At 41.3% G+C, this 25571-nt stretch overlaps 1 protein-coding gene across 1 annotated transcript in view; it reads right to left on the reverse strand.

The window, feature by feature from the left end:
• The window catches only part of PTPRG (protein tyrosine phosphatase receptor type G), a gene marked incomplete at both ends in the record, with an annotated part of 410936 nt that overhangs the window by 313107 nt on the left and 72258 nt on the right, over nucleotides 1–25571 (reverse strand). Inside the window, one exon of the mRNA XM_082004630.1 lies at nucleotides 5369–5473. Coding sequence (XP_081860756.1) covers nucleotides 5369–5473 — 105 coding nt within the window. The remainder of the gene's footprint in view (nucleotides 1–5368; nucleotides 5474–25571) is intronic.

The raw sequence follows: 25571 nt of genomic DNA on the forward strand, positions 1-25571 counted from the left end.
ATTACTTAAAAGAGACTACTCCTTGAATGAGTCAGCTTGCAACGCAGAGGCTGATCAGCAGAACAGCCACCAAGAGAGCAGGGTCTACCAGCCCTGCCAGCGCCAGCACCACAGCTCAAATGGGAAACTCCGGTGACAAAGGCACCCATGGCCAACAACTTCCTGCCCCAGGACAGCGCAGCCTCCTGTTGCATACCCATTGATCCCACATGTTCATACTGGGAATAATTAGACATCACATTTTATATCTGAAGACTCCAAGGGGAGTTTCCCAATTTAAATAACAGAGTAAGGAGCAGTATTTCCCCACAGCCATTTCTGGTTTTCCACAATCTCATGAAATGAATGTCACATTAGTTTTTACATCATAGTTTTTCAGAAAAGCAGTTATGAACAGGCATAGGCCCTTTAGAGCTACTATTACTTAAGATACAAGCATCTGCGTCAGCATCTCATACCATAATCTCCTCCTAAAGTCCTGACCCTCCCACTACCCATTTTTTTGGGGCTACTGCAAGGCAAAATAGGGTCTGCCCATATCACCACCAAAGTGTTCTCAGCACTGACAGATGCAACACTTGACACTGAGAGGCATCTCTAAATGTCTGGAGTATTACGCTTTGTGAAGTAGAATACATGACACAAGGGAGGGCTCGTCAGAAAGCTCTGGATCTGGTAGACATTCCAATTGCATATTTCTATAGGATTTCTTTTCAAGTTTTGTTTTGTTTAAAAACAGCTTATATATTTACAAAAATATTTCCACACGGATGACAAGGCACCTGAGCTATCTGTCACTATTACATGTATTAGAAACATACTCAGTTCTGTGGCAATTATAAGGACATGCTAAAAATAATTTCAAACTTGTCCAATCAGTGGTTAGTCTAACAAAAAAAGATTACTGTGAAAAGACTGCACTGAAGGAAAAGACCACATTCAGGATCCACACCTACTTCTTGCTTTGACTACACGTCTATTCCACATTCCTGTTACACTGTAAGTAATGTGGCCAGTTGTAATTTAGGAAGTCTTTGGCAAACTATAAGACACGATCATGGAATAAAAACTTTGCCAAAACATACGCGAATACACACGCACAGAGAAATCCCCCTAGAAATGTAGTTTGAGCTTCCTGAAAAATCCTAAAAAGATTATCTCTGAGATCTCAGTCTCTGTTCAGTCTTGCAGTTCCTATTTAAAGATAAGTTAGTCTTCTGTTTTCAGCGTTTGCTCACTTCTGAATTTGGTTTAAAGAGCTGCTCGCGTAGACTTAACAAAGTTTCTTCTGAAAGGCTGATTGTATTTCCTTCTGTCTTGTTGACAGAACCCATTTAAAATGGGCCTTCTTCATTTAATTATCTAGTCTTCATTTTTGTGAGTTTTATTTCTGAACAGGAATAAATGTTATAGTCAGAATTGTGTCTGTAGACAACTGGCTTATTTTATAAGGCTTAAAAAGCTTTTCCTTTACAGTCGGGCAGTGAAGTGAGAGCTCTGTGGTACAGGCTCCGAGGCATCGCACGGGGCACGTGCCGTATGAGCATAGGGCACTGAAGTTCACAGGGTCCTGTCACAGGGACATTTAGGTATGTAGGTGCCTTATAGAAATGCTGGCAACCCAAGGATTGTCTGACCCCTGATCAATAATTGAAGCTTATCCTCTCTAAACCCTTGTGCCAGAGAGGAGCAATATTACCAGGCAGTACATGGTAATGCTAGAGATCACTCATAAAACCAGGAAAATTCTTATGTCCAGAGTTTAAACAGCTCAGGCCTCTGCTGCTATAAATCAGTACAGCTCAGTTGAAATCAATATAAAGCCATAGTTCAGCCTAATGTAGGCCCAGCAGAGACATGGGCATGCTGTCAATATTGGGGTTTAACAGATGGTTGTCCACTGACGGCCGGCAGAAGCTGTCCTGGTCTTATTTACTCCAGTTAGCAAATTCCCTTAGGAGAAACTTCAGATTCACCAACGCACAGTCTAGCATAACTTTCTTCCCTGCCCGTAATTGCTGGGGCTGGGCCAGCAGATGTTGTACAACTAACTAGAGGGGAGCTGGTCTAAACATAGGGATAGGGAAGGGAAGCAGCCTACCAGATAATGTCTGTAGAAGAGCTTGGAAACCACTGACACAGGCTAATTGCTTACTGCAGAGTAAAGTTTCCACTCTCTGTAGGCTCATTTTATGTGAACTTCCTAGTCATGTCCAAATCCCTACCCACAGGACAAACGTTAGTACATAAGCTGCTTAGCCAAGCCCTGCTCAGGGTTTCTGGGAAATTTTCTGGGGAATGGAAAGGCAAGGAGAAAGAAAGAGATAACATGATCATCCTCCTCACTGTGCTCGGCTAGAAGCAAACATCTGTCTGGCATCTGGGCTCTGCCACTCACCATTTATTCTCAACTTCAACCTAAACACAGAAGTTTGGCATTTTCATTACCTCTGCCACCCTCAGGGAGCAAATATGGACAAAAGACATCAGGTAAGAGAGGCTGAACTGTCTGAAAATCCCACATGGAGCCAGAAGGAACCAAGTGAGGGGAAGAAGAGAGAGACGCTCCTACGTATAAAAAGCCATGACAAAGCAGCAGCTTGCAGAAACATCCAGCTTCTAACAGAGCAGGAGCTCCTCTCCCCACCTAATTGCTCATCTTAATTTCCCTTTCTCAGGGACATGCTGGCAATACTGAGTCTCCTGCAGGACATACCATCAACCATGGAAAATTCCTTTAGAAATAACCATGTCTTTCTCAAGCCTTTCCTTGCCTTTGCCCTTCCCCTCTCAGACAGAACCCCAATCATCGCCTGTACCTCAGCACTCACACCCGTGGCTCTGCCCCTCCTGCTCCCAGGCACTGTGTGGGGCTTGCCAGGGCAGAGCGGCTGCTCCTTGCGGGCAGGGCCCACGACAGGGCTCAGGCGGACACCAGATCTCCATCCGCTTCCAGGATGAGCTTGCTCAGGTGCGCTACACGCACCGCCCACACAGCCGGGACACGCAGTACGCGGGCTGTGGGCTCACACCTCGGTTTCATGTCACAAAACCTTTGGCGAAGACCCGCGCTCTGCAGCTGGAATACCTGGTCCCAAACCACGTTCCCCTGGAACGGAATTTCAAGTCACTGTTCAAACAGTAGCCCGACAAAGCATCCTGAGAAAATGGTATTATATCCCCTTCTGATTTCTTGACAAGTGCTGGTAAATATATAATTTCCTCCTTTTGCATCTCCTAATTTACTCCTTTTATGAGCCAGGGTGACAAAAAGGTTCTAATTAGATAGCGCTAATCAGGTAGAATGGCACATAATTGACAGCTGAGAAGTCACTCTCTCTTCTCTGAAAAACAGATTGGCTATTTTCCTCATAAAAGCAGGAGATTCATCAATAGAAAAAAGGATGCAAAATCCCAAAAGGTAAGATATAATTACACATAAGGACTATACATTTTATTTTGGCATAAATCTAAAAGGATTTGTGGGTGGCAAAAGCTTTTTTGGAGGGGTGAACAAGTGATATTACTCATGAAGGAAAAACACCACCATCATGAAAATAGAATTAGGAAAACTGTCACATGCATAAACTGGTGTGTGGTGGCTTTGTGGGTTTTTGTTGCTTTGTTTGTTTGGGGTTTTTAGGGTCTGTTGTTGTTGTTAGGGGGTGTCCTCTAAGCCCTGACACCCCCCCCCGCCAAACCTGGTTAAAAACTGGTTAATGTAGAAGTCCAGTAACTCAGAGTTTTGACACGTATGGCAACAGAATAATTCCACTAGTGTTCTACTTTTTTTAAGCATTTTCATTTAACTACCTGCAATGAATATTCCAAATAATTTTTTTCAGTAACAGGAACAAAACAAACATGCCAAGTGGCACTTAACTTGTAGTATTTTACACAAGACAACGGATAGGAATAGGTCATTCATTCCAACATACTAATCTTTCTTTTATTTGTTTATTTCTACTCTTTATGAATTTGGAGGCTTAAAATCTAAAAAAGTTATTTTAAGCTGCAATATGGAAGTATATCTTGCGGCAATATTTGTCCATCTGATAATAATCTCCAATTTTACAAAAAGTGGTCATTTGTCCTACGTTACTAAAATGTTTAGATTTATTTTACTTGTGTGACCTCATTTGCAAATGAGACAGGTCTTATTTTGAGATCTAATAGCAAAAATTTGTGAGATCTGGTATTTTGTGTATTAATGGAAAAAACCTCTAAGCTTACCTATAATCATTCATTTCCAATGAAATTTATGGTCTGTATAGATGAAAGGAATTAGCAGTCCAAAATTGCCTGTTTATCTGGTATCGGTATTCAGACTGTTTAGAAAGTAGGGAAGTAGTATTCTTCCTTCAGCTAAAATTAGGCCTGCACAACATTCCTTTTGGATGAGCACCAAATGTTTGAAATGCATCTCAGATCTTCGAAAAAAGCACACATAAGTTCATTATGATGCTTGAAATTTTCATAAAAATCTTTCTAGTTATTAGGCATTTTTCCATTGAGTCAACACAGCTGTTGACACGATTTCCAGTTTGGTTGGGTTTTTTTGCTTTGGTTTGTTTGGGTTTTTTTGTTTGTATTGTATGTTTTCTGTTTGTGGGGTTTGTTTGTTTGTTTGGGGTGGTTTTGTTTTGTTTTTTTTTTTTACATTTCAAATACAGACCTGGAATTTTCTAGACCTGAACCAACTGTCAAACCATATGTCAAAGACAACATTCTGAAGTATATTGATTTGTGGCGTTTCAAAATTGTGCAGACACATCCAGTTTTCCATAACAGCACTGGGACAAACAATAAAATACCCTTCCAATATCCCACCTTCTCAGCATCAGACATCCTGGTGTGATGCTGCACTGACAGGTCTCATTGTCATTATACTCTACTGCAAAAATACTTAAAAACAAAGAAATATGTGTAAAATTTCTAGTGTTGGGTTTGTTTTTTGTTTTGTTTTTTTTTTTAATGTGGATGTATATCTGGACACTTACAGTCTTCCTAGAAGGCTCAGGGTAAGCAAATATTAAGCTTGGGAACCTACTGATTGGACACGGAGACTAAAGAAAAGTTTGTGGGAACATGCCTTTTTGAGGATATGTTAAGAAACTAAAAGAAGTCTGAGAGAAGGAGCAGAGTAATAAGGGAAATCCTGCAGGTAAATAGCAGGAATGCAAGAAAGGAGAGAATGTGTGTAGAAGAGAGTTTGCAAGGAAGTCAGCAGAACAAAATACGTTGTAAAACTAATTTAAACTATTTCTGAGCGTAGTAGCAACAAAAAAACAAACAAAAAAAAGGCTAAAAAGCAAACAATTTTATTTTGGAGATATTTCAATGTTTCAGTCCTTTGAAGTCAACTTACCCGAGTATGCCCAGTAAGGATCCCCTGAAGCCTTTCGCCTCCGTATCTGCACAGAACTACCATGTCTGTTTTCATGCAGAGAGCCAACATAACCTTCAGTCAGAGCTGGGAAGAGAAGAAGGAGGAATGGTTAGGAAAGTGGTATTGACTCCCTGGAGTCTACACCGTGAAGCTTAAATCTTTGCTGGGCGAAGACTACAAACACGACATTCCTTAAAAAGAAATTCACAAGTGTGTTCCTCACCAGGGAAAACCCACCATCCAAAGATGATTCACAGAGGTCAGGACTCACTGATGCCATTATTCTGATCTGGCACATACCCGCCTAACTCCAGTAATTTTCATAAGGAAATTCTGATATACACAAGCAAACAAGTATGAGCCATGACATATGACCGAACTTTCTCCAACTAGACAGATAGCTTACTTAGCTGGTGACTACCAAACTAATAATCGTAATTCAACACAAAAATTGTCACGATCCTTATGCAAGCGTGTGGAATATGCCAGTGCAGTGTTAACCAGGTTGTCATAACTATACCTATTTTACACCACACCTGAACATCCCACATAGAACAGTTTCACTCGGGACCGAATGAATCTGCCCCACGTACAGCTTGCAGCCCTGAGCCCACAGCGCACTGGGTAACAGTCGCAGCACGAGCAAGGCTCGAGTAACATCGCCTTGTAGGATTCACTCAAGCAAGGCAGACGTAGCACTGCCTTCCAGCCAGAGGAAAGTCGCATGTGTCAGACAAAATACCCAGCGTGCAACACCGATGCCTTACGACACGGAAGGGAGGCCAGTAACAAAGAAATCTTTGTAAAACTTCACAAGCTACAAGGCATTAAATTCGTCAACCAAAACAGGAAAGAACGCATCCTACATTGCATTCCGGAATTCTTCTTTTATACCTCAAACAATATTTTTTTTTTCTTGTAAAGGAATGCAGAGCTTCCATGAGGACGTGGGTTGTTTGAGGTTTTTATGTGCAAATTTTGCTTAATGTTTCTATGCTCCTGATTGCACCAAACTGGAGGTGTATGAAGGCACAAATGTCAGCAAAAACTCTGTAACAAATTCAACTACCTTTCTCAGAGCATCACAACCAAAAACTTTTGTGCTATAATATACACACATAAACAAAAAAACCTCCTTAGATCCACATACATGAAATGCAAATAACAAGTATACACCAACTGGCACTATGGAAATTTAAGTCCGACTGATCCCAAACCACTTATTTGATCAGTAAGAAACTAGATGAATAATTAAAATTAAGTTTAGAGAACCATGTAAAGCACTGCTACCCATATGCACTCATCAAGCACTTCTTCTATCACATCAAGCATTCCCTTCTATTCCCAGGCCAATTAACAACTGGGCTGAAACGAAGCTTGTAACAGGACTTTACTGAGCATCAAGCACCAGTAACTCAGAATTTGGCTTGCTTGCTCTTTAGAAAAGCTTCTGGGTGACACCCCATGTACCACAGTAGCAGAGAGCGTGCTATGCCTGAGGGCTATCCATGTATGCTAAGCAGCTCTATAGACAACCTTCACTCTGCAACATGGATCATGGATTTCTGCAGATTTTGGAATCCTGAAGTGGCAGGAAAAGTCATGGAATCTCAGGAAAGGCATTACAAATTTTCTCTTGTGTGAGCAAAGGTACTAATTGTGCAATTTATTATGAGCCTCTGATTTGAATGAGTTTTCCAGATTTCTTGGCAACTTTCTAAATGCTAATTCAGTCCAGGCTGCAAACTAGAAACACTGAAACACATCATGCTACCAGGATTTGAAGGCAACACTACATCACATACCTTATTTTCCTCTTCTGATTTACCTCAATATGTCTGTCTGGGTGGGAGGCAACAGACACTGATTTCAACAGGAAAGAGAAGGTAAGGGATGTTAAGATCCAAACCCTCTTGGCAAAAAAACTGAGCAAAGATCAGAGACCATGAAAACCCCAAGGAACAGAGCACGGAAATAACCTAGGTGGATGGCTGGAAAGGCTGGGGCGGGGGGGGGGGGGGGGGAAGGCCCAATTATTTACTTAAAAATCACATGTGCTGAGAAATACTCCTAAAGTCTGTCCTTATTACAAAATGAAAGACAGAAGACAACAGCAGCCTTCTTCCGAGTATCCTCTATATAAAAGAGGCAAATACTTGTGGCATTTTTGTTGCCCAGAAAAATTGATTCCTGCAGGCAGAAGGAAGATTTCATCCTGCCTCCTCCAAGGCTACTCCTGCAAGTATCTGCTCAGTGAGCCCTTCTGTGTGCCTTACCATCAGAAGCAAGAAACTATGACTAAATAATCTATATTTGTTAAAGGTAAAAAGGCTCTGAGCCAGTGCGAAACATCTGAAGTTGTAAACCCCTTTGTACTCCTAGCTTGAACCGTCAAAAAGCCACATGGCAACCACAGTTATGGCTATGAATCATACCATTTATTTTCAGTATCCTCTATGCAGAAAATTAAATTATGCAAATCCAAGCCTTTATGAGTGCCTAACTTTAATGTGAAATTGAACATTTGCTTCAGTCAGCATCCTATTTATGCAATTGAAAACCTGACATTCTTGTGAAAATATGCATTTTTAGTTTTCTGCATAGAAACTTAATAGATTTGTACATTTATCTATACTTAGAAATGGTGAAGAGCCATGCTGTACATGAATTTACTTCCATCAAAAAGGATGTTACAAACCAAGAAGAGAGCTCAAGTATTTGTCAAGAGAACTGTGGGAAGGAACTTGCTGGTTATACCACTAAATATCCTCTGTAGGACTGAAAAAGAAACTAATTGGGACACCCTGTTCTAAATAAAATCCTGCATCACTGATAGGCAGCCCAACACTAATGTCAAGAGTCCCCTTATAAACATGCAATAACTCAGCAGTCATTAGCAATTTAGAGAAGATTTATGTCTACTGGATAGCTGCAGAAACTCAGGGAAAAGGATGATAGGTCAAGATATCTGGCCATGCTGCGAACTGGAAAGGTAACTGTCTGTCTCAAAAATCCCGACACCACCTTCTTCCCTAGGCCAGCTCAGGTCCCCAGCCTCTTCACAGTACGGCCATGCATTTCTGCATGGGGCCACATAAACACCTCAAGAAAACACTGTGAGAACAAATAGCTATTGTTGGCAATATCGTACACTGGTAAAGTCATCAGGAAACCACAGACTCAATCTCATGGAGCTTTTGTTCTGTTGTATCAACTGGGGTCAATGGATCTCTCATACTGAAGGTAGAGAACAGAGCATACAGTGGCTTTTTAGATAAAAGTTTGGAACAGCCAAAGCATTGAAGTCAAATTACTGCAAAAAAGAAAGTGCTTAATATATCAAAACCATCTTATGTTTCAGGCAGAATCATTACTTTTTCCAGATTGGGGGGGGGGGCCACTAGGGATGTACCTTCCAACCAAAACAACTTGACACCACCAATGAAAATTTAACAGTCATCTCAGTGTTGCTGAATCTGCTTCTTTCACTGAAAATATATACAGCTAAAATATTTTGTTCAGCTCCAGCCATTAGAGTACATTTATTCATTTTTGTGAAATGCTCCAATTCCATGGTTTCAGAAGCTATACATGCAAATAAGTGACTCAAACTCAACTTACATCTTCCAGTGTTTCTAACATCCAAACAAGTTTTGGAGAAAATATTTAAGAAAGATAAGTTGTATTAGCACCAATCACTACGGGTTTCCACAAGTCTTTTCAGCAGGGAGATGGTTAACAGCTCAAGAACAGAGAGCAGCCAAGTGGCTTCCTGCTCCACTCCTGCAGAACTGGACGCTGGAGAAGAGCCAGCAATTAAATGGACTGGTCCAGCACGGAGCAATCACGGGGAGGCTCCTCTCTTCTGGGAACCCTGGAAAAGTTGGGGAAGTGGAAATCGGGACAATAGGAGGGACAGGAACATGCTCCAGGAAGGCGCAAAATGGAGCAGCCTAAATGGAGGCGTGGGGCAGAATATAGGCACACACACAGAGCAGGAGGCAGAGAAGGGACTGCAGAAGCCCGGGCAACTGCAAGGTTTCATGTGATACATCATGCCAGTGCTGATGGCAGAGGAGTAACGAATATCGTAATATATGGTCTGAGACTTGCAGATAAGCGATTAAAAGAGAAAGGGACCAATCTTACACTCAGATACACAAGCGTGAAATTAAATCCTGAGCAACTCCTCTGGCTGCCAGTGCAGTATTGGTGGCTATGAAGCGTAACACCTGCAGTCAGTGGAGTTGTGCTGTGACTATCAGAACTACTTCTGCAAAGAATAGAGGATCCTTCAAAGCTAACATGGAGAAATCTCTTACACACAATTTCATATAATTTTAATCGGTACTGAACGCTACATGATTTTAGATGATGTGCTAAATGAATCAACCCATGCCGCATATCTGCAGACAGCAAAAGCAATGCAATGCTGGGATATGCCTTAGCATTCTGATCAGCTTTCCATTCACTCTGTCTCAATGTATTAACTTTCCAATAAAAATTATTTGATAAGTGCCCTCAAAGGTATGATAAGGTAATTCCTGCCTGAATAGCTTACTGATATTCATAGTTCACATGAAAACTTGAAATTTTATTCCCAATCTACCTTAAATAGAAAGCTATTATACTGTTCAGAGAGATTATACCCTTGGCATTAGTGTTTAAAAGGTATCAAGCTATCAGCTATGCAAGAAAAATCCTTTAAGGTCGATACTTTATGTCTGAATAGTGAAATCATTAGTTATGATGGTAGATTAATTAGGTTGTGTGCCAAACGCCGATTCTTTTAAGCCTTCTTTGAAGGCGAGGGTTGCACACAAACCTGTTTTCAGCTGTTCCGATTACAACGGTACAAAGTCAGGGGTACACACATTGCCCAGCTCATAACAATTCTGTGACTTGCCACAGACTATACTTAGCAGTTGAATCAGTTTTAGTCCTAGTCCCTGATGTGAACATACTTAACTGATGTAGTTCAACCTGGTGCTACAGCTGGAAAACAAGCCAGCCTTCAGAGACAAGAGATTTGACTACTGGAATCTGGAGTAGTGTCACACTACGAAAACACTTAAAGCAGGGAGGTTAAAAATAAAATCTTGTTAGTGCATAGCAAAAAAGCACTAAGTCATAAGGAATGCTAGCAATTAGTTCTGTATCAAATCAATGCCTGTAGAAGGGAAACTTTTCAAAACCAAGAAAACCACTATTTTCTTGAAGACTGCACAATACTGCATTTTAAAAGGGGTAGGGGCACCGAAACATTTTCTGAAGGGCTTTTGTGTCAGCTCTAATGGAGTTTAAGAGATTAGTGAGCCAAGACACTTAGCCATCTGCAAGCCTAAAGCTTCAAGCAAGTCTCACCAAAAAAAGAAGCAGCATCTATATCCAGGTGCATTTACTGTATTTTTAATTGGACTGTGCTAAAGAGAAGCAGGTAAACTGAAGACACTGCAATGCTACGCACTGTAACACATACCATTCTGAAAAGACTTTAGGCTTCTGGGCAATTTCTTAGAATAAATGTTGTCAAATGGGCCAGAAGAGAAAAAACTGAGAGGAAATAAATTTGTCATATTAAACAATTAAAATATTTTTGTACAATTAAGATAAATAATGGTTAAATTCATCTCCCTAGGCTCTTTCACAGACAACTTCCTAAACAAAACTAGGCTATTTGCCTTGAATATTTTACTGCCCTTTGACAGCAAATAAAACTATAAGTATTTCAGGCACAGCTAATCCATTTTGATAGTGCATTATTTTTAAACAGACTCTTCAGCCATGGATTCACATATTTTGCAGATTATTTTATACGTTGCCAAAGGAGGATGAAAGTTAAAACAACATATGGTGATCAGACAGCATCCACAAATTATATTCTGAATGAGACTTCTTCCTTTGATTTATGCTGCAGAGATTTCTTCTGATTATCAGATAAAAGACAAAATCTATTCTCCTTTGAATGCACACGCAATTTTCACGGCTCCACATTAATGAAATATGGGAGTTACAAGTCACAAGTTTCTCGTGACTAAGTGAAACAACAGACATCCGGATGCTACATCTGCCAAGAGATGGATATCCTTTTCCCAGATGATAGTCACCCAGGCAGCCCCTTAATTCCTGTATAAGTATAATCCACAGGTCTATTCCAAAAAATGACATGACTTTTCACACTATTCATTCTCTGTTGTCCACGTGTCTGATAGATGATGTGGTAACAGCGCAAATCCGAAGAACAAGAACATAAATGCAGAGCACAGCAGGCCTTTACAGAAACTAACCAGCAGACTGCAATTTGAAGATGAAAAATAGTCCAAGAAACACGCTTTCAAACTGTGGGGATTAAATTAACTAGTGGAGTTAACAGCTCTTATCCCAAACATGAATACACCAGTCACCAGGTGCATGAACCACTGGTAACCTGTGGAGTTCAAAGCCAGCAAGTTAAGTGTAATGCAGTTTTGTACTACTCCAATGTATCAACACAATGCAAGTCCCAAAGCATTAGAGCTGATGTACACAAGCAACAGAACACAGATTTTTCACTGCAGTCCTTTCCTTGCATTACAAGAGATGGAATTTAAGGGTGACAGGAAAGTCTCCTACTTCAGAGCAAGCCTTATGCCAAACCAGAACAAGGACACACAAGCATACCGCAATGCCCTGTGCTATCAGCGTCTCTCCAGCAGCGCAGATGCCTTCCCAAGGAAAAGCAAACCAGTCTCCTCAGTCACAAGGTCCCACGGATCCCTCCTCTGCTGGCCTGCCTTTACATGCCAGATGAGCAAAGCTCATTAGCAAGACAGTAAGATAACTTCAAGTTGCATTAATGATGGCCCATTAAGGGGACTTGGAAAAAGAAGCTTGTGAGGCCAGGAAGAGACAGATGCTGCCAGATGATTAGAAAGGGCTTGGTTTTGCCCTTTCATGGCTTATATTCTGCTGGCATCAGCTGTGCAAGACGTGGCATAGCTGGTGAATTTTGACCACTGATGTCAAATGGCATCGCCTGCAGCACTTCTGCTAGGAATAAGGAAAGTAGATAACCAACAGTGCCGACAACTTCCACTTCAAGATAAAACACACAAATTAAACCAACTGCAACATCACCCCTTCCAGGAGGAAGGTGCTCTGCACCAAAGCTTCTGCCAGAGAACTTGGGAAATACCCTTAGACTAAGGGTTCTCAGACTGCAGTACTTGAGCTCAAATCTACATGTGTGTGAGCAATGTCATGGGGAAAAAAAAAAAACACCAAAACCTAGTCTTATCTTTTCTGCTGAGAAAATGCAGAAATCCTGAGTAGAAAAAAAACAGCTCAGACAACTGCGCTCCTCCTCCAGGATGGAGGGGCTGCCATTGGCGTTACACTGCAAACAACATGCGACGGTGATAGCTGCAGAAACGAAGTCTGAGTACCCCAGCTTCAGAAACACTCATCCCCCATCACTGAGAACTGCAAACACATCAAAATCAGCTGGTTTGGACCCAAACCCAGAGTAAAACTTTTATCCCACTGAGCTGTTCCCTGACACTTCCCTGCATGCAGAAATACACTCCATTTACCTTTAAAACAAAGTTTTCAAACAGATTGGTATTCTAGGCATCTAAGTTGAGATACCTTAAAGAAGACTAATGCACATTACATCCTAAAAATCAGATTCCTTTTAGACACTTCTGATTTGGGTAGTCAGACAGAAAAATAATTGGGAGCACCTGAAAACTCAGTAACCTTGAAAACTCTTGGTCTGTGCATCTTTCACAGTCCCTCAGACTTCTGTTAACCATCATTATCTGCATTTCTTAAAAGAAGGATTCTCATCCTTGTTCATCACCTCTCCATGCTGTACTTCAGATGGGTCATGTCACCTCTGAATTTTATTCATAACAATGTGTGATGCAAACACAGAAATAAAACTTCAGAGCAGAGGACCATAAGTAAGGCTGACCTCCACAGAAAGCTGACTGAATCACAGCAGACATTAGTGAGAAAACAGATAAACTCAATTCTCCGGTATCTAGGGTAGCCAAGTCAGAGTGAACCAAGGCAATGAAAACCCAGCTCTCAGGGCAAAACGACTGCTCGCACATCCAGCTCCGATGTCTTTGCACTATTTCCCCGAGGGCAAGCTTGAAATCAAGCTTGGAACAAGCTGGAATCCAGAGGCAGCACAATGCATTTGCACAGAAGGGACTTGAATCCACCAGCACAGGCACTCTGAGAAGGGGCCATCTTGGTCTCTTCCTTCATGGCATGGTTTACCCAGGAAATATATAAATCATGCATGTATAGCAGAGACTTGCTTGTATAATGTATTAGCAATGGCAAAAGAGGGCTTTATTTCACTTCTTGCCTTACTGCAAGTACCTAAACCTTCAGGGTTTTATGACAGAAAACACCGTGGCTGGAACCACCTTTCTCACTCATTCTCACATCGTCAGGTGCTGCAGCATGGCCAATGTTAGAAGAGCAGCCTCTGAATAGCAAATAACTGCGACCTTAATGGAGTATTTTGTACTTCAATTTGTAATTCAATTGTGTTTAACTCAGAATCATACCATTTTCAATTCACTAAACCCAGTAACACTCACAAAAACATGCAAACTTATGCAAAATGACCGGGTTTACCTCTCTGCTCCGGAAGTAATTTGCTTGTATCCGCTGCCAGCATTTGTCATAGTACAGCCTTACTACGTTTTCAAAACAGATTCCCTTAAGTCACATAGCAAGAGGTACCTCAGTTAAAAAAAATATTTACTAGACTCATGCAAATAACCATAGCAACGACCTGCTCTGTGCATGACTTCTGTCCACCTGGGCCGCCATCTTGCCAGACACATTCATGCTTCCCCATAGGTAGCCGACAATTTCATTTACTCATGTCATCATGATGGGGACAGACTTTTTAGCAGGGCCTGTTACGATAGGACATGGGGTAATGGTTTTAAACTAAAAGAGGAGTAGATTTAGACTAGGTAGAAGGAAGAAATTTTTCACAACGAGGGTGGTGAAACCCTGGCCCAGGTTGCCCAGAGAGGTGGGAGATGCCCCATCCCTGGAAACATTCCAGGTCAGGTTGGACGGGGCTCTGAGCAACCTGCTCTAATTGAAGATGTCCCTCCTCACTGCAGGGGGGTTGGACTAGATGGCCTTCAAAGGTCCCCTCCAACCCAAAGATTCTATAATCATCCCACTAAAGCCACCTTTGTGCTGTATCCGTAAAGACGAGCATATATCTACAAACCAAGGCTTTGTCTGCTAAACTTATGCAGAGCCCCGAGAGGGAGGCTCTGTTTTTGTGTAGGAGCACACCAGATCTCTCCTGGGAGGAACGCAGCATTGACACCGCGTGGAGTCCACGCTCCAAGGCACCCCTCCAAACTCCCCTGCCTCTAACACCGAAGCAGCAGCAAGGCCAGCACTCATCCAGCAGCAGATGCAAGGCACAGTGCCGATTCCATCCACACAGAGAACGGCGAGGCACTTCATGAAGCTGCTCCCATGGCATGGCATGAGATCAAACTTGCCCCATTATGAAGTCTTCAGAGACAGGGGCTCTGTCAGCTAATAAAAATCCTTCATTCTTTATACAAAATGATTTTTTTAACCCGTGTCCTTTGGCCCATTTAACAATTTATTGACTGTGGGAAATAAAGTGAGGCCACATCAATCTCTTCCTGGTTATTTGGTTCAGGCTCTCAAATTAACGTAGAAGGTGGAAAGCTCAATAAAGAACTATTTAAGAAAAGAAAGAAGAAATGCTCTAGTCCCACTGTGAGATAGCTTCCTCTCGGTTTGCAGTCAGGTCTGCACAATCTCCTGGAGGAAAGACGGAAGGGCATAAACCAGCATGCTCCCCCAGATTAAGCAGAAAAAACTTGAGATTTGTATTGCTCTGCATTGAAACACATCAGTAGCAGTCAGGTAGCCAGATTTAGTGCCTCCAGCTCTAACTGTGATGGCAATTCCAGCCAGATCCACAAAAATTATTTTAGGATCAAACTTAAAGACTGAGTAGAACCAAGCAAACAAGAATCGATTTTTATTTGTGTAAAAATGTATTTAATTTGGCTTATGATCTACAAAACAGGGTTTTTTCATCTTTTTCTATGCTGACAGCCTGCATTACATAGATATTTTGTAGCTAAGGGTTTCATCTACATTTATTTCCCAAAATATAAATCTAAAGTGGAAACTAAGATTAATAGAGATTTTTTGTGCTGACTGAACAACTTGTTAGTCAGGGATATATGCCCCAAAAACGTGACCTACCATTTTGAGAACTTTCTCCTTTCCTTCCAACTACGTTGCATTGTTCAAGGGGAAAAGACTATAAATACTACAGAGCTGATCCGCAAAATGAATCAAACTTCAATCTTTGCTTTGCCGTTCACTGTTAGTTTTTCATCCAGGCAAGAATTTTTCTGGAAGTTTCCCAGCAGGAGGGTCTGATGCTGTTTAGGGTCCAAAACTAATACTTGGTTCCTTGGTCATTTGTCTCCAGAGACTGCAATAAAGATCTTGACTCAAAACCTCATACTACTAAGAGCAAGAGCACTAAGGCCTTTGGCAGCAAGAATAAAAAAGCAGTAATAGAGCTCAGATGAAGTAAATAGATAAAAACTGCCAGCAACAGCGCACACTTTGTAATCATACAGCGACGGTATACAGCACAATGTGAAAAGGCACGGGGTCACTGTTCTTTCTATACGACATATTTAACCATCTGGAGGACAAAGCTAACGCCATACTCAGTAAATGTAAGTGATGCTAAACCAAGAGGAGGAGAAGCAAGCAAGAATGCCTCAAAAACACTCAGCTGTCTGGCAAGCTCAGCGAAATGGGCTGATGTAAGTGAGACATTCCACTGAAGATAGATAGATGTAAGGCAATGCAGTTGGGGAGAAATAATAATCAGTGCAGGAATGAAGTGAGAGACTGCTGTTTAGAAAGCAGTAATGCAGAAAGACTTGAGCATTAGGGCGGATAATGAATGAGATGAAAGTTCATGCTGCAATACCACTGCAGAAAAAGGCAATTGCTATCCTGGGGCACATGCACAGAGATACTGGAAGCAATAACTCAGTTTTAGACAGTCTTTGGCAAGACTGTCACTGCAGTGCCACATGCTGTTTGAGGCCCATTACTCAAAAAAAAAAAAAAAAAAAAAAAAAAAAAAAAAAAAAAAAAAAGAAAGAAAGAATTCATTTTTAACCAAAAATCTATGACCTGGGGCAGGGGAGGGAGGGAGAACGGGGGAGGGACATACGACACGTGGAATGAGTCAAAGCAACTTTAACACCAACCTTGTGCCCTACTCTGTGCTGGCCTGGCCAGCCCAGCCACAGGCTGCTCAGCCCTGCCTGGCCTTGCCTTGGTGTGCTCATGCTCTCAAGTCTCCAACGCTCCACTCCACTCTCTACCTTCTTGTTTCATTCATCAATTTTCATAACAAGCTTCATAAAGAGTTGGATTTTAGAGCACTCAGAAGTGTTGATCTTCAGACAAGAAGTGCTCTCACAGCACAAGAGTGAAAGAGGAGGAGATGAAGAGCTCCATAAGGAACAAAGGGATGCTTTCACCTTGTGGCGGGCACGGTGGGAGCTCAAATGCACACCATCTTTTAGGCAAGAAGCAGGTTTGAGAGGAGACGCTCAGTGCACACAAGTGCTGGGAACAACACATGCTTTGCTTGAGTACCACTGCAGATAAGCTCTGTCTGAGAATAGAGACCATAACGTAAGTGATCTTCAGCAGAGAAGCATACACCTTCCCGACCAATTTGAACAGGTCCCACAACAAGAGATAAGCCAGCTCTGGCAAGGGTAGAAGAAAGCCGGTGAGCTGCGCACTCCATGCCCAAGCTTTCACTTCCTCCAGAGCAGCTCTTCTCGGGAAGGCTTGGGCACAAAGCTCGCTCCCCTCCTACTCCAGTCTCAACCACTCTGCAACATTCCCCAGTTTCCAGTGTTACTAATCCTACAGTTATTACAAGCACTTAAATTAATAAAAAACACAACAAAAGCACTGTGCCCTGGAAGACAGATCTAGGGTACAAGCCTGCGGCCTGACAAATGTAATTTTTTCTTAAGGGTCATAAGAATCCTCCCAAAGACTTCAGCCCACCTGCAGAAAGCAAGGTTGTTGACTGCTGCAGGTTTCTCACTTCCCAAGCAGACTAGCTTGGCTACTTAATCACAATACAGCTCTGTACTTAGTCCTCACTTGACTCAAAGCCCCTGAATGGTCCTCAATACCCACGGAAAGTTTAATTACTCAAGAAAATAACTCCCCCTAGGCGAGTTAATACCAAAGCACATGCGTGTGTTCCACAGTTGCTATTTCCGCATTTTATGCTGCTTCTTTTATGCTTTCACTGTGAACTGTAACAATATTCCATCTCCTGTATAGCCTGTGTCAGTCTTAAAAAACAGATTCATCCTTTTATGCAGTGCTTAAAAGATTTCTCCATAGCAATATCCTGTGTTCTAGTTTGCCCATAAAGAGGAGATATTAATATCACAACAGATAGTCTATCTTACTCTAAACAATTTAAAAAATACATTATAATACGGAAATGACTTTTTAAATAACAAATGCGTTAAACATTGACAGCACATCCGTGCTTGTTCTGTGACAGCATTCATCCTATATCCATGACAGGGATCTGCAAAGCTGCATCTTACAACTAGAAAGAACTTCTATCAATACTGCACAGACTGTCAAAAATGAGTTTTCCTCAAAAAAAGTTGTTCACCATTAAATATGCTTTTATTGTTATTCTTTTTTATATTCTCTATATACACCACAGTCTTTGCTAGAGAAATCAAAAATAAGACTATTCATAAGAAAACCTCATGTTGTTGTCTGTCTTCTTTTAACCCCCAATTTGTATTTTGTAAACAAGAAGCTCAAAGCAATCAGTTCCAGTCAGGCTTTTCAGCTTTGGATTTAAATCCTTTCATGACTTCTTCAAAAAACATGCATCAAAATTTCAGGGAAGGGGAGGAAGAAGGCTCTCGATGTTGTAGTTCTCTCTGATGAACAAACTGATATATTACAAAGAGGCATCTATACACTCAAGCTACTTGCCAACTGACAACTCAATCCAATTTGAACTATTAAAAAGTTAACAACAACCAGTAAAATATCATCTACTGTATGTGATCAGATTTAAAGCTGCAGGGAAATAAAGACTGATGTAGAGCGTATTTGGCAACTGGTATTATCCATGTTAAGACAGTGTATACAAAGACCATCTTTGCCCACATGGAGTATATCCCTCTCATTACTGCACTGCTCTGAAAGGAGCTAAGAGATATAAACATGAGATACAAAGTTAGTTTAAGCAGATGTGCTGAAACACCAAGAAACTGCAAGAAGCTTAGCTTCCGGCAGAGCTGGCTCTAGCCATTATCCTATTAAGATAGATACTAGGACTTGCCAGTATTTGGGAAGTCCAAAACAGAACCGCCCAACACCCACAAAAATCCCAGCAAACAATGCTCATTTTCAGGCCCCAAAACCACAGCATGCACTGAAAAGGGGCACAGAGGCTAAGGCTTCAAAACTGAACAGCAGCAACGGGCCAGAGTCAGCCTCAGCTGGAACCAGGACGTGCGGGACAAGGCTGAGCCACAGGGAATGTTGCAGACTGAGGCAATAGAGAAGAAGGTCCCAGGCTCAAAGAGGCAGGCTTGAGAACCAGTCTTCCCAGCAGCTTTCTAAATAGACACAAGACCAGCAAAGATCATTTGAACTGCTCAGGGACAAAACCCTGGCTTGGTATGTAGCTGGGTGGATGGAGGAGGACGACTAGAGATGCCATGCAGAAAGAACCCGAAATGCTCAGAAACAGCACAGCTACGCGGAGAAAGGTCTGGCTTTAAGAACTCATTCAGGTGGCTGGACTGACAGAAGAGCAGGACAAAAGCAGTGCTCACAGCAGCCAAAAAAATAAAATGTTTTGGGACAGGAACACAACAGCCTCTTCTCACCCCAGGCAGTGGAGAGGAAGGGCAGGCAACACGAAGCCGAGATTGCAGAGCACTGCCATAGCTGGAGACAGGGCAAGGAGGAGAAAGCCCAAAACACAGGGAAAATTAAATAACAGAAAGCTGAGGAAAAGCCAGTGAGACAGGGGACATTATCTGGTCTGTATTCCTCAGAAATGCTAGCGGCTTGCCTCTACCCCAATGAAAGGGGAATGGTGGAGGTTTACCCTGTCCTGAGCCCAACATAGCTGCCCGTCACATAGACTGGTATTTCAGTTAGCGCCAGGGACAGCCAAAGTTATTGCCGAGTACCCTTCATGAATTTCCAATGGCCCTGATTACTTTCTTTTCAGTAACCCACTCATGTAAGTCTAAATACTATAATAACAAAAAAAGACACAGAGCAGGAGGCTTTTGCAATTTTTAGCCACTCCACTGCAGCAGAGCAGCGTTAACTGCAAATGAACCAAGTCCCGATTAATCTGGAAACACTTCATTTGAAAATTTTATTGTAAGTGTAAATTTATTAGAGCCCATTAAGCAACACGTAATCAATAACTATTCATTATTTTCTGTATGGGTAAAGAAAGGAAGAAGGAAAAAGGCTCTTCTCAGGTCACAGTACGGAATATGTCAAGTCAGGAGGAAAGAAATCCTTGAAAAAGCCGCACGTTCTTAATTGCCACTGAGGTCTAATGCAGATGAGATATTCAGCACACTCTGCATTTATGCCCTGTAGAATTAGATAAGTGAGATGGTGTTACATGTACACTACACCATTCACAGACAAGGGCCTTGGGTTGGTGTAAGTTTATTTGTACTATATAAAAGTCAAGTGACAGTCAAACTGAGACTTTTTAAGACAATTTTGTTCCCACTCCACACTTACAAACACCACGGATAATGCAGGGAGAAAAAGAGGACAGAAAAATAAGATTTTTTTTTTAATTTACGTTTGAATAATTTTTAAATTAAAGAGCTTCTTAAAAAAAATTAAAATATATAGTGGTGCCAGAATATGCTAGTAAAAGCTTGGCACTATCAGAAATTAGACTTCTTTAAAATATATCTACCTTAATTTGCTTTTTAAAAAAATGACTACGCTCTAGTAAAAATCTGCAATTTCCAGCCAGCTGCATTAATATTTCAACTTGGTAAATTATTCTTTTAAAAAAGTTTCTAATAAAGTAGCACTTGCTGCATGTCTTTTAATAAGATTACATTTCTATTTATGATGTTATAATACATTGTATTAAAAACAAAAGAAAGATCACCATGGGAGGAATAGACATGTCTTCCTTCATTTTAAATTTAATTTAAAGTGGAGGAGAAGGATTTTTCTTTTAAATTAATATTTCCCTTACAGTGTTATGAATTCCACCTTCAGCTATTGAATGAGAAGCAGGAAACTTCACCATTTTTATGCAAACTCAAAGAAAACGCCAAACTAAACTTCATTAAGCCTCATCGATACCAGAAAGCCAAAACTTGCATCTTTGCATAGTCCAAGGGCAAAGGTCCTAAGCCAAGACGCACGTTCCTCCTGCTGAGGTAGAGCCTATTGCTCTGTATCATCACAGCCACGCTTATGCCAGGTGAAGCGCAGAGCAAGGGAAGAGAAGTCATCCTGAAATGACTCGAGCCACTCAAAGGAGAAGCAAAACACCTGCAGTGCCTGTCCATCCGGCTCCTCTTTCCACCTGGAAGGCAGGCAAGTCTTGCCTGCAGTGCCAACAGAGGTAAGCCTCCCAGATCTGTTAGATATCTACATTTTCTGACTCTGGTGGGTGACAGCAATGGGAGCACACTGGAGCTTACAGACTGGAAGCTAGTAGCAGAAGGACACGGAGTTTGTTTTACTCTTCGGCAAGCAAAGCAGAACCCAAAGCAGTCCCATGCAGCACTCCAAGTCCCGGCCCACACCTCTGCTGAACGATTAAGCACCGCCGTATTCCACACAGCTCACACTGCTCAAAGTGGAACGTCGCATTCCCTTGCTCCCACCAAGTCATGGAGGTTTTCTATCACAGCTAGATAAAACTGCTCTCACATAGTCCTGTACAATGTTAGATATCATAGCATTTTGCAAAGGTGGTCAGCATTGGAAAAACAGAGGTGCAGAAAAGAGAAATCATTACTCAGCACCATCTGATGGCTATCAGCCAAATCAGGATTAAAATGCAGGATCAGACCTGAACGCCAGTGGAATATTCCATCCAGGCAGTTGCACCAATTTGTGCTTCAAAAGTTAAACACAGGGTGATGACAAAAGTTCAAAGAGTGCACTAGTTCAAAAAGTGTATCCAGGTATTCAACCACAGAAAAAAATGATAGAAGATGTGTATGAAACAAAGGGGGTTTGGGTGGCAGAGAGGTAACCTTATGCTGCATGTGCTTGTGTAACACTTGCCTACAAGCACGAGAAACATTTCTATCTGTATTTGCCATATTATAAAAGATTATGCCTTTTTTATTCTATAATGTCCCACTATAGTTTTCGTGAATCTTCTAGCCCAGACTCAAAATAAAATGCATGCCTGTTAGCCATTTAAACTCAAAAGAACACACTAAAATAATCAACTATAGTCTGAAATGGGACTAAGGGGCAGAATGAGGGTCTCTGAGTAAAAACCAAACCAGCCCTGAAAACCCGTTCATAACAACTGAGAATTCCCAGAATAAAATGAGCAAGTGTGCTCAGAAATTATTCAGTCACAGCAATATATTCTTGATAAAAAGTCAATGCCCATGATATACATCATATCATGTAAATGACCTTTAAAGAGCCACAGTCTTGGACAGAAGGCCACAACCATGCTTAAGGAGGGGTGGGGAGGGAAGCACAAGCTAAAAAAGGATGTTTTTCAGATAGATCTTTACTGGTCCTTGACGGTCAACAAATTTATAACAGATGTGCCTCATTCTGAGTGTGGAGAAATGAGTGCTGGTAACTGTTATTGTCAGGACAAATCAATTGGAGCCATATGTCTGCAGCAGCTGACAGCATCATGAAAATCTCAAGCAACACACAGACATTAGGATGGTGCTGAAAATAAGAGCTTTCCCATCGTGTAAAGGGCCTTTGGGAGATGCCTTTCTCTTTGAGAGAGATTTGTGAGAATTAGCTTATATATTTTGATTCTTTCAAAAGCTCAGTTGTATGCTGAGACTTTGCCCTCTCTTACCAATTCCCCAGACAGTAGGTTATAATTAACAAGAGAAAAAATGCCACAAATTAATCATAGGACACATCTCATCAGGATTATTTTATCTATATCAAATAGAAACCTGCCATGACAGAGAATGGAGAAGTTTCCAAACCTTCTCTACTACCCCATGCTCCCCAACTGAACGTCAGCCATTATTCCCAGTGACAGAACCCAAGAGGAATGCACAACTCACAGCACAATCGTAAGTGATAATAAAAAGGACCAAAATGCTAAGATGCCCTCCTAATAAACTGAAGAATGCTTTTAGAGCATAATGCTTAAAATGCTTTTAGAGCATTTTCTAGATTTTTCAGAATACAAACTGGTTAGTGGTTATCAAATAGCTGTACTGTAAAAAAGGAAAAGACATAGAAGAACAGATCCATGGCCCGTTTTTTTGGCAGGTATGCTAGACCAAAGTAGTGTAACGTGCATTACAAGAAAAGGAAGTAACTAACATTGTCAAGTCAGCAGGGTCTCATGTAGGTTAAAATGTAATGCAAGATCAGTGCCATAATTATCCACCCCAAGCAATTTTTTAGTTTATTGACTATGCTGCAGTTCCTGAATTTATGTCTTAGGGCTTAAATTGCAAGATATTATTGCAATGTGGCAGATACTATAATCCAGATATTGGTAGCTATGCAGGAATGCTTGGTATTTCTCTGAACAGCCAAGTTTCTCCAAAACCCCTGCCTTTCTTTCACCCATATGAATGAGCAAATCTGCAAGAATGCAAGCATGTGTTATTTCTCTGTAAAACATACACAGAAAGCAAAAAGACCATGATTTTCAAGGAAGAACTAATTTTCAAAAGAATTGTAGATAGCTCACAGGCATCCAGCGCTCCTGATTTATACCATGGTGAGTAGCAGCATGCAAGTTACAAGTTCTACAGGTTCTCAGTTTCCCTATGGCCCTTCCCCATCCCCTCTCTACACCAGAACTCTTCAAGGTTTTTCCCATTTAGGTCACAGTTTCAGACTCTGCCCACGTCCACCCGGCTGATAGCCTTTACCATGAGATGGCCACACTACAACATTTGGTAACGAGCAGTGTTGATTAGGATTTGTTGGGCCTCTCAAGGGGAAGCCAAGCACACCTTCCGCCCCTTTGTGCCATCAGGACCTTCCCCATTGCCTTTGCTAAGCAGAGGGTCAGGCAGCACGAGCAGAAAGCCTCTCCTCTTCGCTATTTCAGAATAATCAAGTAACAGATTTCAACAGAAAAGCAAAAGGAAAGTGCATTGCATATCCTATCCTGCAAGGACCTAATTTGGATCCTTCCTAAAACTTCAAATGGAGAGTGAGAAAACAGGCTGACCAGCCTCTTGATCTGAAATTAGTCTGAAACTAAGTGCAAGCCAGAGACACGGAAACAATGAAGCTTAGAGGACTTCAACTACTTCAGAAACTACTGCTAATCTTTGTTTTCCCTCGTGGAGAAGGAGTACCTTGTTTTCCTCATAAGTAACAGCACAGGTAAGGGTGAGCAGGAGATTGCTTGCTCCACCTCAAACCCTGTAAACCTAACAAGTACCCAAGAACCCACAGGAGACAAAGGCACCCAAGTGAAAATGCCGTAACATTCAGTGGGTCATCTTGAAAGCAACTATAAAGATTTTTAGAACTAAAATCAGCAGTTTGTTCTTGGCTGTTCTTTGCAAGTAAAAAGACCGTCTTCACAGGTCCCCATGGAAAGCTTGCTGGAGCTGTAGGATGGGGCTTGGTTCGAATGCTAAACAGATTCGCAGCCTTCCAGATCTCTATCAGGGCAACTGCAACAAAATGTACTGCAGTTTTTCACCCTATCATTAAGAAGTGATGGGGTCAGAATACCAACCGTCACATGCTGTAAAGCAGTCCTGAAACTTGAGGCTTCTACAACACACATCTGCTTCAAATGTCAGCCTGATAACATGGGAGTAACAGGGCAGAATTCTCTGGTCTGTGCTTTGCAGGAGGTCAGACTGTAATTTAAATAATCCCTCTAGCCTTAATTATTTTGTACTCAGGCAGGCATGTGGGAATATATCATGTCTCAATCTTGCCAAGGAAAAAAAAAGAGGGAGGAATAATCAGAACAGACTCAAGACATTTTGTGAAGAATGAATCCACACAAATAAACATTTGGCACAGGGAAGAGACCACATTCACATTAAGAAACTCAACCATACATCTGCTGCAACCAAGTTTTCCTTCTCTTGGAGGTGGAAGTTTCCATCACTTTTACTGGAGCTTGGGCTATTGACAAAGTTATTTTTCCTCTGTGTTCTTTTGTTGACATATGGTTTCAATGCTTTACTGCTGTATTAATCCTATTTTGCCTTTCAGATAATAAGGATATTGTTGTTACTAAGTACTATGCTAATTGTTTTTGCCTAGTATTAAAAATATGCTGCACTGCCTTATTCTAATTAACTTGAGATTATTATTGAAATAATGGTTTTATTATTTTACCACCGGCATTTTACTGCCTTGGAGTCTTAGTTGTACTCAAGCTATTACGACTTTGTTGCAATTGACTAACTACAATTATTCCATTATCCAGCTTCTAACATTTAATTGGGTGAGTGCAGAAAATACTCTCCCATTACAAGATCTTTGCTTTCTGATTTATGAGAATTAACCTTCAATATACAAAATCTAGATTCAGTTCCTTTTTCCCCTCTTCTCAGGAAAAATCCCATGAGGGTCACCATAAGCTTCGTTTAGTTTAATTAGGAGGGGAAAAGTTTTAAATATATTACAAGATTTATACTGATGCCCTCCAGCACACATTCTTCATTTCACACTTTATGTAAAGACTTCAGTAGCCAATACACTTGCCTCCTCCCCATATGAGAACACACCACAGGGCAGGACTGTTGAATGTCATTAACATGAACTGGTTTTTATATTGATTTTTGTTGCTCTGTTTCTCCTCTGTTTGATGCGTTGCAGAGTTCAGATTTAAGTTTTAAATGAAATACTT

The sequence above is a fragment of the Phaethon aethereus genome (genome assembly GCF_964289735.1).
Source record: "Phaethon aethereus genome assembly, chromosome: 11".
In the NCBI taxonomy this organism is placed as follows: Eukaryota; Metazoa; Chordata; class Aves; order Phaethontiformes; family Phaethontidae; genus Phaethon; species Phaethon aethereus.